Source organism: Oncorhynchus mykiss, chromosome 6 (genome assembly GCF_057628025.1).
Source record: "Oncorhynchus mykiss isolate SJ-2025 chromosome 6, ASM5762802v1, whole genome shotgun sequence".
Classification (NCBI taxonomy): Eukaryota; Metazoa; Chordata; class Actinopteri; order Salmoniformes; family Salmonidae; genus Oncorhynchus; species Oncorhynchus mykiss.
This window is the reverse complement of record NC_143027.1, coordinates 12,397,501-12,414,697: the sequence shown is the minus strand read 5'-3', so window position 1 is coordinate 12,414,697 and position 17,197 is coordinate 12,397,501. Positions and strand designations below refer to the sequence as shown.

Genomic DNA, 17,197 nt, shown 5'->3' with positions numbered 1-17,197 from the left:
TTACAGTCTAACCAGACACCTAGGCATTTGTAGTTTTCCACATATTCTAAGTCAGAGCCGTCCAGAGTAGTGATGCTGGATGGGCGAGCATGACCCATGACCAGCTCTGAAACCAGATTGCATAGCGGAGAAGGTACGGCGCGAATCGCAATGGTCGGTAATCTGTTTGTTAACTTGGCTTTCGAAGACATTAGAAAGACAGGGTAGTATAGATATAGGCCTGTAGCAGTTTGGGTCTAGAGTGTCACCCCCTTTGAAGAGTGGGATGACCGCGGCAGCTTTCCAATCTTTGGGAATCTCAGACGATACGAAAGAGAGGTTGAACAGGCTAGTAATAGGGGTTGCAACAATTTCGGCAGATAATTTTAGAAAGAGATCGTCCAAATTGTCTAGCCAGGCTGATTTGCAGGGGTCCAGATTTTGCAGCTCTTTCAGAAAATCAGCTATCTGGATTTGGGTAAAGGAGAAATGGTGGGGGATTTGGCAGGATGCTGTGGAGGGTGCCTGGCAGATGACCGGAGTAGGGGTAGCCAGGTGGAAAGCATGGCCAGCCGTAGAGAAATGCTGGTGACAGTGTTTCCTAGCCTCGGTGCAGTGGGCAGCTGGGAGGAGATGCTCTTATTCTCCATGGACTTTCTTGAGTTAGTACTGCAGGATGCAAATTTCTGTTTGAAAAAGCTAGCCTTAGCTTTCCTAACTGCCTGTGTATATTTGTTCCTAACTTCCCTGAAAAGTTGCATATCACGGGGCTATTCGATGCTAAGGCAGAACGCCACAGGAGGTTTTTGTGCTGGTCAAGGGCAGACAGGTCTGGAGTGAACCAAGGGCTATATCTATTCTAGTCAATATGTGACTGACCTCAATATGTGACTGACCTCAATCTGTGACCGACCTAAATATTGTGACTGACCTCAATATGTGACCGACCTCAATATGTGACCGACCTCAATATGTGACTGACCTCAAAATGTGAATGACCTCAATATGTGACCGACCTCAATGTGTGACCGACCTCAAAATGTGACTGACCTCAAAATGTGAATGACCTCATGTAGAGAGAGAGAGAGAGAGAGAGAGAGAGAGAGAGAGAGAGAGAGAGAGAGAGATTATCTACCTCACTTGCTTTGGCAATGTTAACACGTTTCCCATGCCAATAAAGCCCTTGAATTGAATTGAATTGAGAGAGGGAGAAAGAGAGAGAGATAGGGAGAGAGAGAGAGAGAGATAGGGAGAGAGAGAGAGAGAGAGAGAGATAGGGAGAGAGAGATGGCCTAAACTCACCGAAGGAGCGTGCGAGGTGTGTGATTTATTTTAGAATGCATTGTTTTTAATTATAATGACCTGACCCAACCGTAGCAGGGTGGGCGGGTTGTCCCCTTTGATGCCTCGCTCAATTATCGCTGGCGCTGTTGTCACACAAAACAACATTTTTGTCTTTATTAACTTTTTTTAAGGCTCATTTCTACTGCAACAGGTAGCTAAGGGCTGAGGCTTTACCATACATGCTACATTAGACCAATTCATCCTCTTATGGAAACAACATTGCGATCAGAAAAGGCGATTAGAGATATGGACTATCCTGCTAGCATACAGTCACTGCTCTGCCTGTCCCTTCCTTTCCACCCACCTCGCTCTGCTTGCTCCACCCGCCTCGCTCTGCTTGCTCCACCCACCTCGCTCTGCTTGCTCCACCCACCTCGCTCTGCTTGCTCCACCCACCTCGCTCTGCTTGCTCCACCCGCCTGCTTCTGGTGAGTTTTCACTTGATCTAATTTTTCTCCCATTCAGACCTCTCTTCGACCCTCAAAATCTTTCTTCAAAAATCTACTTTTTCTACTTGTTCTGCTAATGTGTTTCCCACAAAAAACTAATGAAGTGCATTTCCAGAATAGCTCTTTAAATTAGCGTCTAGCCGACAACACGTTGTGGTTTACTGAATACCCGTCAGATTAACTTATGTACATTTTAGCCATAGTCACTTATTGCATTTCTTAATTTCCCTCACCCTCTGGATTTCCCTCACCCTCTGGATGTCCCTCACCCTCTGGATGTCCCTCACCCTCTGGATGTCCCTCACCCTCTGGATTTCCCTCACCCTCTGGATGTCCCTCACCCTCTGGATGTCCCTCACCCTCTGGATGTCCCTCACCCTCTGGATGTCCCTCACCCTCTGGATGTCCCTCACCCTCTGGATGTTGAGAATGTTCACTGATCTAAACGTACTGAAGGAGAAACTACATGTGAATTGCGATTATGGGGTTGTGAGCTGAGCGTATATGGCAGCTTTTCATGTGTGCATGTGTGTACATGTGTGTGTGTGTGTATGTGTGTGTGTGTACATGTGTGTGTGTGTGTGTGTATGTGTGTGTGTGTGTGTGTGTGTGTGTGTGTGTGTGTGTGTGTGTGTGTGTGTGTGTGTGTGTGTGTGTGCTCAACTACAGAATAAACCACCAAACAGAGGCTACGTTCTGGTTAAAGCCACAGAAATTAAGAGAAACATAAAGAGCTTTTTCTTGGGAAAAACGACTAAACTTCTGTGGCCACAGCATTGGTGGTTTCATCACTAGTTATTGTACTGCCTGGCTGAAAGTTCTGCTGGTGTCGGGGCCATCGGAGGAAGGCCTGCAGTGCCAAGCTAGGATTGGTTGAGACTTGGTGACACCTCCATTTTCAACATATCCTTTCCCTGTACTTTAATACCGTTTAAATTCAGCTTCAGGACGGTTCTGCCCAACGTATATTTACAGAATTCTCTGATGTTCACCGTTACGATGCACACGATGCACTCATAATGACACATTACATCATCAATAAGTATAAACTGTATGTAGGGACACTTAGTGATGTATGAAGACACTCACCCGGGGGCTTATAACAAATCCTGCTTACAACCCTCCGACGAACCACCAAACAGGAAAAGTGTCAATACAGGACTAAGATTGAATCTTACTTTACAGGCTCTGATGCTTGTCAGGACTTGCAAACTATCACAGATTGCAAAGGGAAACCCAGCCACGAGCTGCCAGTGACACGACCAAACGAGCGGAATGCCTCTATGCTCGCTTCAAGGCAAGCAACACTCAGAGCATACACAGACCAGCTGGCAAATGTCTTCACTGAGATTTTCAACCTCTCCATGACCCACGTTGTAATACCTACATGTTTCAAGCAGACCACCATAGTCCCCGTGCCCAAGAACACCAAGGTAAGCTGTCTCAATGACTATCGCCACGTAGCAATCACATCTGTAGCCATGAAATGCATTGATAGGCTGGTCATGGCTCACAACAACACCATCATCCCAGAAACCCTAGACCCACTCCAATTCACATACCGCCCTAACAGATCCACAGATGATACAATCTCTATTGCACTCCACACTGCTGTTCGTTGACTACAGCTCAACTTTCAACACCCTAATGCCTTCCAAGCTTCTGTTACAGTCAACACTGTTCTCACATCATCAACCAGACACTACACATGGCATCATCAACCAGACACTACACATGGCGTCATCAACCAGACACTACCCATGGCGTCATCAACCAGACACTACACATGGCGTCATCAACGACCGCGAAGAAGCCAGTGACTGTACTTCTTCTTGTGCTACCACACACACACACACACACACACACACACACACACACACACACACACACACACACACACACACACACACACACACACACACACACACACACACTCCTGGTCCCACTGGCTGTGAAGTCTTGTCTGGTGAATTAATGATTCATGTTAAGACTACGGAGCAGGCCTGGCTCCTGGCAGCAGAAACCCTAGAGGCAGGCCAAGGCTGACCCCAGGAGCAGCCTGGTAACCCAACACCCGTCACATCGGCTGCACAGGATCCACTGTAATCTCCCCAGTCTCAGTTACTATGGGCCCAGTGTAGCCCTGTCAACCTGTTGCCAAGTCACTGACAGGTGACAGGGTCAAAACACCCCTGAGCACCTCTGTCACGCTCCTGGCAGCCGAGTGAGACCTGTTGCCTAATGGCACTGCACCGTTTAGTGCCAATGATAACCGGTGCAGAGTCTCCCAACTGTGTTCTCTACTCTAAGCTCATGAAACTAGAGGCTTAATCGCCCTCCTGAATGAAGCTCAATGCCCAACACTAAGAAACTTTCCTGCCAAGCGTGTTTGGCACTTTTGCATTGGGGCAATAATTCCAAAATCAACTGCATAAATAAAATAAAAAATAAAAATAATAAGTATTACTTAGCTTGCTGGCTTGCAGTATGTATCTTGATCACAGCTTTAAGGTTTAGCTGAATATGCAGTCTAAATACAGTGAACACAAACTGGTTTGATATGAATTGGGATCTTATAAATTCCATCCAATGTGTTTCCACTCTGCAGCCTTCACTGTATCTGTCTGTATGTATCATCTCATCAGGGGTCTGTTGTGAGGTTGGCGTTAAGACAGCCAAGTCCCCTGTGTTCTGGCCTCTACCCTCCCTCTCCCTCTCTCTTCGGCTCAAAAGATCTGTGATGGACAGATATGGTTACTATGGTTACCGCACCAATCTGTGCTCCACTGTCCTGGCCTATCGCCCCGCTATCTGGGGTCTCTGGACGCTGAGGCCTTTGATGCTCCTGTGTCTGTCCTGTAACAGTACTGGCATGAGTGTGGACTGCTCAGAGCCTTATCAATGTCAGGAGGCTCTGCCAGGCTCTCCACAGACAGAGAGCCTGCTCTGACAGACAGGCCCTGCATGGCCCAGAAGCCCCAGTGGTGCCGGTGTCAGGACAGACTGTTGCGCTGCACATAACCAGACCCAGGCAATACACACAGCATCTGCCCAGCAACAACCTTATTTGAAGGGTCTTTAGTTGTGTGTGCCAGAAGAAGTGAGTGATAGTGAGGTCATGATGGCGTTAGAAGAGGAGGGGATCTGTGTGAGAGAGAGAGAGTCTCTCGGAGTGTGATGTGATCTGTATAAGGGGGCAGGAAGTTCCCCTAACCAGGGGAGAGAGCAGGCAGAATAACAGGTTTTACTCCCATCCTGTCTTTGTCCCTCTCTTTCCCTCTCTCTCCCTCTATCTCCCCCTCTCTCCTCTTTGTCCAAGTCCCTGTCTCTCCCTCTCTCTCCTCTTTGTCCAATTCCCTCTCTCTCCCTCTCTCTCCTCTTTGTCCAAGTCCCTCTCTCTCCCTCTATCTCCCTCTCTCTCCTCTTTGTCCAAGTCCCTCTCTCTCCCTCTCTCTCCTCTTTGTCCAATTCCCTCTCTCTCCCTCTCTCTCCTCTTTGTCCAAGTCCCTCTCTCTCCCTCTATCTCCCTCTCTCTCCTCTTTGTCCAAGTCCCTGTCTCTCCCTGTCTCTCCTCTTTGTCCAAGTCCCTCTCTCTCCCTGTCTCTCCCTGTCTCTCTCCTCCTTGTCCAAGTCCCTCTCTCTCCCTCTATCTCCCTCTCTCTCCTCTTTGTCCAAGTCCCTCTCTCTCCCTCTCTCTCCTCTTTGTCCAATTCCCTCTCTCTCCCTCTCTCTCCTCTTTGTCCAAGTCCCTCTCTCTCCTCTTTGTCCAAGTCCCTCTCTCTCCCTCTCTCTCCTCTTTGTCCAAGTCCCTCTCTCTCCCTCTATCTCCCTCTCTCTCCTCTTTGTCCAAGTCCCTCTCTCTCCCTCTCTCTTCTCTTTGTCAAAGTTTATCTCTCTCCCTGTCTCTCTCCTCTTTGTCCAAGTCCCTGTCTCTCCCTGTCTCTCCTCTTTGTCCAAGTCCCTCTCTCTCCCTGTCTCTCCCTGTCTCTCTCCTCCTTGTCCAAGTCCCTCTCTCTCCCTCTCTCTCCTCTTTGTCCCCATCCCTCTCTCTCCCTCTCTCTCCCGCTGTCTCCTCTTTGTCCACATACCTCTCTCTCCCTCTCTCTCCCTCTGTCTCCTCTTTGTCCCCATCTATCTCTCCCCCTCTGTCTCCTCTCTCTCCCTCTGTCTCCTTTCTTTCTCCCTCTGTCCCTCTGTCCCTCTTTCTCATCTCTTTCTCCCTCTGTCCCTCTGTCTCCTCTCTTTCTCCCTCTGTCCCTCTGTCCCTCTGTCTCCTCTCTTTCTCCCTCTGTCCCTCTGTCTCCTCTCTTTCTCCCTCTGTCCCTCTGTCCCTCTGTCTCCTCTCTTTCTCCCTATGTCCCTCTGTCTCCTCTCTTTCTCCCTCTGTCCCTCTGTCTCCTCTCTTTCTCCCTCTGTCCCTCTGTCCCTCTTTCTCCTCTCTTTCTCCCTCTGTTCCTCTGTCTCCTCTCTTTCTCCCTCTGTCCCTATGTCTCCTTTCTCTCCCTCTGTCTCCTCTCTTTCTCCCTCTGTCCCTCTGTCTCCTCTCTTTCTCCCTCTGTCCCTCTGTCCCTCTTTCTCCTCTCTTTCCTCATCTGTCCCTCTGTCTCCTCTCTTTCTCCATCTGTCCCTCTGTCCCTATGTCTCCTCTCTCTCCCTCTGTCTCCTCTCTTTCTCCATCTGTCCCTATGTCCCTCTGTCTCCTCTCTTTCTCCCTCTGTCTCCTCTCTTTCTCCCTCTGTCCCTATGTCTCCTCTCTCTCCCTCTGTCTCCTCTCTTTCTCCATCTGTCCCTCTGTCCCTCTCTCTCCCTCTCTCTCCTCTTTGTCCAAGTCCCTCTGTCTTCTCTTTGTCCAAGTCCCTCTCTCTCCCTCTCTCTCCTCTTTTGTCAAATTCCCTCTCTCTCCCTCTCTCTCCTCTTTGTCCAAGTCCCTCTCTCTCCCTCTATCTCCCTCTCTCTCCTCTTTGTCCAAGTCCCTCTCTCTCCCTCTATCTCCCTCTCTCTTCTCTTTGTCAAAGTCTATCTCTCTCCCTCTCTCTCCCTGTCTCCCTCCTCTTTTCCAAGTCCCTCTCTCTCCCTCTCACACGCCTCTTTGTCCAAGTCCCTGTCTCTCCCTCTCTCTCCGCTTTGTCCAAGTCCCTCTCTCTCCCTCTCTCTCCTCTTTGTCCAATTCCCTCTCTCTCCCTCTCTCTCCTCTTTGTCCAAGTCCCTCTCTCTCCCTCTATCTCCCTCTCTCTCCTCTTTGTCCAAGTCCCTCTCTCTCCCTCTATCTCCCTCTCTCTCCTCTTTGTCCAAGTCCCTCTCTCTCCCTCTATCTCCCTCTCTCTCCTCTTTGTCCAATTCCCTCTCTCTCCCTCTCTCTCCTCTTTGTCCAAGTCCCTCTCTCTCCCTCTATCTCCCTCTCTCTCCTCTTTGTCCAAGTCCCTCTCTCTCCCTCTATCTCCCTCTCTCTCCTCTTTGTCCAAGTCCCTCTCTCTCCCTCTATCTCCCTCTCTCTCCTCTTTGTCCAATTCCCTCTCTCTCCCTCTCTCTCCTCTTTGTCCAAGTCCCTCTCTCTCCCTCTATCTCCCTCTCTCTCCTCTTTGTCCAAGTCCCTCTCTCTCCCTCTATCTCCCTCTCTCTCCTCTTTGTCCAAGTCCCTCTCTCTCCCTCTCTCCTCTTTGTCCAAGTCCCTCTCTCTCCCTCTATCTCCCTCTCTCTCCTCTTTGTCCAAGTCCCTGTCTCTCCCGGTCTGTCCTTTTTGTCCAAGTCCCTCTCTCTCCCTGTCTCTCTCCTCTTTGTCCCCATCCCTCTCTCTCCCTCTCTCTCCCTCTGTCTCCTCTTTGTCCCCATCTCTCTCTTTCCCTCTGTCTCCTCTCTCTCCCTCTGTCTCCTCTTTGTCCCCATCTCTCTCTCTCCCTCTGTCTCCTCTCTCTCCCTCTGTCTCCTCTCTCTCCCTCTGTCTCCTTTCTTTCTCCCTCTGTCCCTCTCTCCCTCTTTCTCCTCTCTTTCTCCCTCTGTCCCTCTGTCCCTCTGTCCCTCTGTCTCCTCTCTTTCTCCCTCTGTCCCTCTGTCCCTCTGTCTCCTCTCTTTCTCCCTCTGTCCCTCTGTCCCTCTGTCTCCTCTCTTTCTCCCTCTGTCCCTCTGTCTCCTCTCTTTCTCCCTCTGTCCCTCTGTCCCTCTGTCTCCTCTCTTTCTCCCTATGTCCCTCTGTCTCCTCACTTTCTCCCTCTGTCCCCTGTCTCCTCTCTTTCTCCCTCTGTCCCTCTGTCCCTCTGTCTCCTCTCTTTCTCCCTCTGTCCCTCTGTCTCCTCTCTTTCTCCATCTGTCCCTCTGTCTCCTCTCTCTCCCTCTGTCTCCTCTCTTTCTCCATCTGTCCCTCTGTCCCTCTGTCTCCTCTCTTTCTCCATCTGTCCCTCTGTCCCTCTGTCTCCTCTCTTTCTCCATCTGTCCCTCTGTCCCTATGTCTCCTCTCTCTCCCTCTGTCTCCTCTCTTTCTCCATCTGTCCCTCTGTCCCTCTCTCCCTCTTTCTCCTCTCTTTCTCCCTCTGTCCCTCTGTCCCTCTGTCCCTCTGTCTCCTCTCTTTCTCCCTCTGTCCCTCTGTCCCTCTGTCTCCTCTCTTTCTCCCTCTGTCCCTCTGTCTCCTCTCTTTCTCCCTCTGTCCCTCTGTCCCTCTGTCTCCTCTCTTTCTCCCTATGTCCCTCTGTCTCCTCACTTTCTCCCTCTGTCCCCTGTCTCCTCTCTTTCTCCCTCTGTCCCTCTGTCCCTCTGTCTCCTCTCTTTCTCCCTCTGTCCCTCTGTCTCATCTCTTTCTCCCTCTGTCCCTCTGTCCCTCTGTCTCCTCTCTTTCTCCCTATGTCCCTCTGTCTCCTCACTTTCTCCCTCTGTCCCCTGTCTCCTCTCTTTCTCCCTCTGTCCCTCTGTCCCTCTGTCTCCTCTCTTTCTCCCTCTGTCCCTCTGTCTCCTCTCTTTCTCCATCTGTCCCTCTGTCTCCTCTCTCTCCCTCTGTCTCCTCTCTTTCTCCATCTGTCCCTCTGTCCCTCTGTCTCCTCTCTTTCTCCATCTGTCCCTCTGTCCCTCTGTCTCCTCTCTTTCTCCATCTGTCCCTCTGTCCCTATGTCTCCTCTCTCTCCCTCTGTCTCCTCTCTTTCTCCATCTGTCCCTCTGTCCCTCTGTCTCCTCTCTTTCTCTCTATGTCCCTCTGTCTCCTCTCTTTCTACCTATGTCCCTCTGTCTCCTCTCTTTTTCCCTCTCTTTCCCTCTCGCTCCCTCTGTCTCCTCTCTCTCCCTCTTTGTCCCTGTCCCTCTCTCTCCCTCTGTCTCCTCTTTGTCCCACCCCTCTCTCTCCTTCTCTCTCCCACTCTCTCTCTTTCTCCCTATGTCCCTCTGTCTCCTCACTTTCTCCCTCTGTCCCCTGTCTCCTCTCTTTCTCCCTCTGTCCCTCTGTCCCTCTGTCTCCTCTCTTTCTCCCTCTGTCCCTCTGTCTCATCTCTTTCTCCCTCTGTCCCTCTGTCCCTCTGTCTCCTCTCTTTCTCCCTATGTCCCTCTGTCTCCTCACTTTCTCCCTCTGTCCCCTGTCTCCTCTCTTTCTCCCTCTGTCCCTCTGTCCCTCTGTCTCCTCTCTTTCTCCCTCTGTCTCCTCTCTTTCTCCATCTGTCCCTCTGTCTCCTCTGTCTCCTCTCTTTCTCCCTCTGTCCCTCTGTCCCTCTGTCTCCTCTCTTTCTCCCTCTGTCCCTCTGTCTCCTCTCTTTCTCCCTCTGTCCCTCTGTCCCTCTGTCTCCTCTCTTTCTCCCTATGTCCCTCTGTCTCCTCACTTTCTCCCTCTGTCCCCTGTCTCCTCTCTTTCTCCCTCTGTCCCTCTGTCCCTCTGTCTCCTCTCTTTCTCCCTCTGTCCCTCTGTCTCATCTCTTTCTCCCTCTGTCCCTCTGTCCCTCTGTCTCCTCTCTTTCTCCCTATGTCCCTCTGTCTCCTCACTTTCTCCCTCTGTCCCCTGTCTCCTCTCTTTCTCCCTCTGTCCCTCTGTCCCTCTGTCTCCTCTCTTTCTCCCTCTGTCCCTCTGTCTCCTCTCTTTCTCCATCTGTCCCTCTGTCCCTCTGTCTCCTCTCTTTCTCTCTATGTCCCTCTGTCTCCTCTCTTTCTACCTATGTCCCTCTGTCTCCTCTCTTTTTCCCTCTCTCTCCCTCTCTCTGCCTCTGTCTCCCTCTCTCTCCCTCTGTCTCCTTTCTTTCTCCCTCCATCCCCCTCTCTCTCTCTGTATCCTCTCTCTCTCTCCTTCTGTCTCCCTCTTGCTCCCTCTGTCTCCTCTTTCTCCCTTTGTCCCATCCCTCTCTCTCCCTCTGTCTCCTCTTTGTCCCCATCCCTCTCTCTCCCTCTGTCTCCTCTTTGTCCCACCCCTCTCTCTCCTTCTCTCTCCCACTCTCTCCCTCTCTCTCCCTCTCTCTCCCTCTGTCTCCTCTTTGTCCCAATCCCTTTCTCTCCCTCTGTCTCCTCTTTGTCCCCGTCTCTCTCTCTCCCTCTATCTCCCGCTGTCTCCTCTTTGTCCCCGTCCCTCTCTCTCCCTCTGTCTCCTCTTTGTCCCAATCCCTCTCTCTCCCTCTGTCTCCTCTTTGTCCCTGTCTCTCTCTCTCCCTCTCTCTCCCGCTGTCTCCTCTTTGTCCCCGTCCCTATCTCTCCCTCTGTCTCCTCTTTGTCCCCGTCTCTCTCTCTCCCTCTCTCTCCCTCTGTCTCCTTTTTGTCCCCGTCTCTCTCTCTCTCTCCCTCTCTCTCCCTCTGTCTCCTCTTTGTCCCCGTCTCTCTCTCTCCCTCTCTCTCCCTCTGTCTTCTCTTTGTCCCCGTCTCTCTCTCTCCCTCTGTCTCCTCTTTGTCCCTGTCCCTCTCTCTCCCTCTGTCTCCTCTTTGTCCCCGTCTCTATCTCTCCCTCTCTCTCCATCTGTCTCCTCTTTGTCGCCGTCTCTCTCTCTCCCTCTCTCTCCCTCTGTCTCCTCTTTGTCTCCGTCCCTCTCTCTCCCTCTGTCTCCTCTTTGTCCCCGTCTCTCTCTCTCCCTCTGTCTCCTCTTTGTCCCCGTCTCTCTCTCTCCCCTCTCTCCCTCTGTCTCCTCTTTGTCCCCGTCTCTCTCTCTCCCTCTGTCTCCTCTTTGTCCCCGTCTCTCTCTCTCCCTCTCTCTCCCTCTGTCTCCTCTTTGTCCCCGTCTCCCTCTCTCCCTCTGTCTCCTCTCTCTCCCTCTGTCTGCTTTCTTTCTCCCTCTGTCCCTCTCTCTCCCTCTGTCTCCTCTTTTTGTCCCACCCCTCTCTCTCCCCCTGTCTCCTCTTTGTCCCACCCCTCTCTCTCCCCCTGTCTCCTCTTTGTCCCACCCCTCTCTCTCCCTCTGTCTCCTCTTTGTCCCACCCCTCTCTCTCCCTCTCTCTCCCTCTGTCTCCTCTTTGTCCCCGTCCCTCGCTCTCTGTCTCCTCCTTGTCCCTGCCCATCTCTCTCCCTCTGTCTCCTCCTTGTCCCCATCCCTCTCTCTCCCCCTCTCTCCCCTCTTTCTCCCTCTGTCTCCTCTCTCTCCCTCTCACTCCCTCTCTCTCTCTCTCTCTCTCTCTCTCCATCTGTCTCCTCTGCCTCCCTCTGCCCTACCCTGCTACACAACAGCTCTTAATCAACTTTTGATAGCTTTCAAAGCACCCTGTCCACCACATGCATACACACAGACACACACATGCATGCAACCATGCACACGCACATACACACACACGCGCACAAACACACACACACACACACACACACACACACACACACACACACACACACACACACAGAGGGACACACACACACACTCTGGATCACTATACAGTGCCTTGCGAAAGTATTCGGCCCCCTTGAACTTTGCGACCTTTTGCCACATTTCAGGCTTCAAACATAAAGATATAAAACTGTATTTTTTTGTGAAGAATCAACAACAAGTGGGACACAATCATGAAGTGGAACGACATTTATTGGATATTTCAAACTTTTTTAACAAATCAAAAACTGAAAAATTGGGCGTGCAAAATTATTCAGCCCCTTTACTTTCAGTGCAGCAAACTCTCTCCAGAAGTTCAGTGAGGATCTCTGAATGATCCAATGTTGACCTAAATGACTAATGATGATAAATACAATCCACCTATGTGTAATCAAGTCTCCGTATAAATGCACCTGCACTGTGATAGTCTCAGAGGTCCGTTAAAAGCGCAGAGAGCATCATGAAGAACAAGGAACACACCAGGCAGGTCCGAGATACTGTTGTGAAGAAGTTTAAAGCCGGATTTGGATACAAAAAGATTTCCCAAGCTTTAAACATCCCAAGGAGCACTATGCAAGCGATAATATTGAAATGGAAGGAGTATCAGACCACTGCAAATCTACCAAGACCTGGCCGTCCCTCTAAACTTTCAGCTCATACAAGGAGAAGACTGATCAGAGATGCAGCCAAGAGGCCCATGATCACCCTGGATGAACTGCAGAGATCTACAGCTGAGGTGGGAGACTCTGTCCATAGGACAACAATCAGTTGTATATTGCACAAATCTGGCCTTTATGGAAGAGTGGCAAGAAGAAAGCCATTTCTTAAAGATATCCATAAAAAGTGTTGTTTAAAGTTTGCCACAAGCCACCTGGGAGACACACCAAACATGTGGAAGAAGGTGCTCTGGTCAGATGAAACCAAAATTGAACTTTTTGGCAACAATGCAAAACGTTATGTTTGGCGTAAAAGCAACACAGCTGAACACACCATCCCCACTGTCAAATATGGTGGTGGCAGCATCATGGTTTGGGCCTGCTTTTCTTCAGCAGGGACAGGGAAGATGGTTAAAATTGATGGGAAGATGGATGGAGCCAAATACAGGACCATTCTGGAAGAAAACCTGATGGAGTCTGCAAAAGACCTGAGACTGGGACGGAGATTTGTCTTCCAACAAGACAATGATCCAAAACATAAAGCAAAATCTACAATGGAATGGTTCAAAAATAAACATATCCAGGTGTTAGAATGGCCAAGTCAAAGTCCAGACCTGAATCCAATCGAGAATCTGTGGAAAGAACTGAAAACTGCTGTTCACAAATGCTCTCCATCCAACCTCACTGAGCTCAAGCTGTTTTGCAAGGAGGAATGGGAAAAAATGTCAGTCTCTCGATGTGCAAAACTGATAGAGACATATCCCAAGCGACTTACAGCTGTAATCGCAGCAAAAGGTGGCGCTACAAAGTATTAACTTAAGGGGGCTGAATAATTTTGCACGCCCAATTTTTCAGTTTTTGATTTGTTAAAAAAGTTTGAAATATCCAATAAATGTCGTTCCACTTCATGATTGTGTCCCACTTGTTGTTGATTCTTCACAAAAAAATACAGTTTTATATCTTTATGTTTGAAGCCTGAAATGTGGCAAAAGGTCGCAAAGTTCAAGGGGGCCGAATACTTTCGCAAGGCACTATATCTGTTTTTCTGTTTCATTTAGATGTTCCACTATGTAGTTGTTTCACTCTGCTCTCTAGCATGACACCTGTATTGATTCATGTTTCTCTCAGAAACACCCCATGATACTGGAAATAACCCAGAGTGATCTAACAGGGACGGAACATATGGAAAATGTGCTGCTTTCAATGTCCAAGTCTCCTAAGACATTTCTCTCCCCAAAAAGGAAAACAACATGACTTCATTCATTGTGGGTGTATTTTTCAACCTTGTAATTTACAGCAAATATTTAAAAAGACACGTGGTCGTGTTCACCAGGATCTGGATGCCCACAACTTTGCATTATGTTGACCACACCCACTGGTTGCGTTGTTTGTTTTGTCAATCATGACAGAAGAACGGATTAGATTCTGAGAAGAAAGAAGAGCGCTGGCAGTATGTGTGTATAACACACGCTGACTCATAAAACCCCAAAGGCTATCAACTGTCTCTACGAACAACGTCACCTATCACATGTATTATTGATAGATGTGGTCAGGCGGAGGAGAAACTAGAATCTAGACAGGTCATTATGTAAACACATAGACAGCATCAGTTAGGGCATGGAATAGTTTAGTTCAACTATTCCTTTATATTCCAGTGAGCAGTGGGACTATGGTTTTATCGGGGGCATTTCCCTTCTATCTTGCCAATCTGATCCTGTTCTGCTTATTCTGGAGCACCTAACCTATAACACTGTGTCAATGGCCAACATACACCAATATACTTCTCTTTTGTATCCCAACAATGTTCTATGAATGCTCCGTTTTGTGAAGATCTTCCTCTGTCTCTCTCTCTCTCTGTCTCTCTCACTGTCTGTCTGTCTGTCTGTGTCTGTCTGTCTGTCCGTCCGTCCGTCTGTGTTCTATCCATCTGACAGGAATGCCAACTGTCCTCACACTAGCTGGGTTGATTCTGGCTCTGTCCATCCCGAGTGCCAGGCTTGAGTCAGCTGAGCTGAGGTTCCTGGGACAGACGGACTTCGTGGTCAACGAGACCACCGTGGTTCGCCTAGTGGTGGAGAGGATCGGAGACCCGGTCAACGTGACCACACTGGTTCTGGTAGGAACAACCTGGTCATATTCGACCTAGTGTTATCTAGATACCTTTGTGTTTACGTAATCTACTCTAACTTGGCATTAGTCTCTCTGACTTAAGTCTTGTGGGTAAGTGTCGGTTTAATGCAATGGTGACCAGCCATGATTAGCAAATCAAATCAAATCAAATGTATTAATTTAGCCCTTCGTACATCGGCTGTTATCTCAAAGTGCTGTACAGATACCCAGCCTAAAACCCAAAACAGCAAGCATGCAGGTGTAGAAGCACGGTGGCTAGGAAAAACTCCCTAGAAAGGCCAAAACCTAGGAAGAAACCTAGAGAGGAACCAGGCTATGTGGGGTGGCCAGTCCTCTTCTGGCTGTGCCGGGTGGAGATTATAACAGAACATGGCCAAGATGTTCAAATGTTCATAACTGACTAGCATGGTCAAATAATAATAATCACAGGCAGAACAGTTGAAAATGGAGAAGCAGCACGGCCAGGTGGACTGGGGACAGCAAGGAGTCATCATGCCAGGTAGTCCTGAGGCATGGTCCTAGGGCTCCAAGAGAGAGAAAGAAAGAGAGAAAGAGAGAATTAGAGAGAGCACACTTAAATTCACACGGGACACCGGATAGGACAGGAGAAGTACTCCATATATAACAAACTGACCCTAGCCCCGACACATAAACTACTGAAGCATAAATACTGGAGGCTGAGACAGGAGGGGTCAGGAGACACTGTGGCCCCATCCGATGATACCCCCGGACAGGGCCAAACAGGAAGGATATAACCCCACCCACTTTGCCAAAGCACAGCCCCCACACCAATAGAGGGATATCTTCAACCACTAACTTACCATCCTGAGACAAGGCCAAGAATAGCCCACAAAGATCTCCGCCACGGCACAACCCAAGGGGGGGCGCCAATCCAGACAGGAAGATCACATAAGTGACTCAACCCACTCAAGTGACGCACCCCTCCTATGGACGGTATGAAAGAGCCCTGGTAAGCCAGTGACTAAGCCCCTATAATAGGGTTAGAGGCAGAGAATCCCAGTGGAAAGAGGGGAACCGGCCAGGCAGAGACAGCAAGGGCGGTTCGTTGCTCCAGAGCCTTTCCGTTCACCTTCACACTCCTGGGCCAGACTACACTCAATCATATGACCCACTGAAGAGATGAGTCTTCAGTAAAGACTTAAAGGTTGAGACCGAGTTTGTGTCTCTCACATGGGTAGGCAGACCATTCCATAAAAATGGAGCTCTATAGGAGAAAGCTCTGCCTCCAGCTGTTTGCTTAGAAATTCTAGGGACGATTAGGAGGCCTGCGTCTTGTGACCGTAGCGTACGTGTAGGTATGTACGGCAGGACCAAATCAGAGAGATAGGTAGGAGCAAGCCCATGTAATGCTTTGTAGGTTAGCAGTAAAACCTTGAAATCAGCCCTTGCCTTGACAGGAAGCCAGTGTAGGGAGGCTAGCACTGGAGTAATATGATCACATTTTTTGGTCCTAGTCAGGATTCTTGCAGCCGTATCTAGCATCACACAGCAGTAGGGCAGAACAGTGGAGCATTAGCCTCAACCCCGGTTGTCACCGAAGCTGGTCTGCTCCTGAGTTGTCAAATGCAGGTATCCTTAAGAGGATAAGATAAGTGACCTTTGTACTGTGGGAGGCAGTGTGTGAGATGAAAGGCCTGCAGTACGTTGGCAGTAACTGTCACCCACATCAGAACGAATGTGTCAGCTTCCACATGGGAGCCAGTGTCTTCTCCCTCCCCATGGGTGTCTGGCAAACTAGTGGCCTGGTTGGGGCTTTCCCAGGCCTATTGAAGCTCCTATATTCTTTCGACAGTTCCTTAAATCTCAATACTCTATCCCTAGCAGTTGGCACAGTTGAGTTGACCCCAGCATTCTATATTTTCATACAGGCCGAGTGTGAGTCAGTCTGTGTTTAAGTGGTGTAAGATCAAGTCAAATGATTACAACATCAACTGTCCTTGGTGCTTCTAGTTGGAGGGAGATGACACAGGGGACTTTGAGGCCTCCACGGCTGCAGCCTTCCTGCTGTCGTCAGAGGCCAGTAAGACTATCTTCATTGCTGTAAGGGACGACGAGCTGCCCGAGGCCGACGAGACCTTTGTCTTCAACCTAAGGCTACAGGTAATGGAAAGAGAGTGTGTGTTGGGTTGTGTGTGTGTGTGTGTGTGTGTGTGTGTGTGTGTGTGTGTGTGTGTGTGTGTGTGTGTGTGTGTTTGTGTTTGTGTGTGTGTGTGTGAGTGTGTGTGAGGTCATTCAAATTCAGGGGTTATTATGGTTTCCCTTGTACCATGCTCATGTGTCAATATGTGCGTGTGTGCATTTATATGTGTGTATGTGTTGCAATGCTTATGAGTGTGTCTGAGTGTCTTAATCCCTCACCCTGGTCCAACCACTGCCCCAGGGCCTCCCCATTTCAACACCAGCAGAAAGACTTGAGAGGCCCTGGATTCCCATTGATGTGTATCTATAGGGCTTCTCCAGGGCTGGGCCACAGGGGTTCACCAAGGCTGGGCCACTGGGCTTCACCAGGGGTGGGCCACTGGGCTTCACCAGGGGTGGGCCACCGGGGTTCTCCAGGGCTGGGCCACTGGGGTTCTCCAGGGCTGGGCCACCGGGCTTCTCCAGGGCTGGGCCACCGGGCTTCTCCAGGGCTGGGCCACCGGGCTTCTCCAGGGCTGGGCCACCGGGGTTCTCCAGGGCTGGGCTACTGGGCTTCACTAGGGCTGGGCCACCGGGGTTCTCCAGGGCTGGGCCACTGGGCTGCTGAAGAAGGTTCCACCAAAAGACACCTTTGTGAGCAGAAAGTATTTCTGACAGCCAAGGCTTCACCACACAGTAGATTAGACCGTGCTACGGGGGGGGACAAGATGGACGGACGGACACTAGAGAACATATTGGAGG

The 17,197-nt window shown here is 50.0% G+C and overlaps 1 protein-coding gene across 1 annotated transcript in view; it reads left to right on the top strand.

Annotated features, from left to right (window-relative positions):
• Positions 1–17,197, top strand: part of LOC110525279 (adhesion G protein-coupled receptor V1) — a 255,023-nt gene that overhangs the window by 18,711 nt on the left and 219,115 nt on the right. The window contains exons 2-3 of the mRNA XM_036979421.2: positions 14,101–14,282; positions 16,268–16,417. Coding sequence (XP_036835316.2) covers positions 14,103–14,282; positions 16,268–16,417 — 330 coding nt within the window. The 5' untranslated portion in view covers positions 14,101–14,102. The remainder of the gene's footprint in view (positions 1–14,100; positions 14,283–16,267; positions 16,418–17,197) is intronic.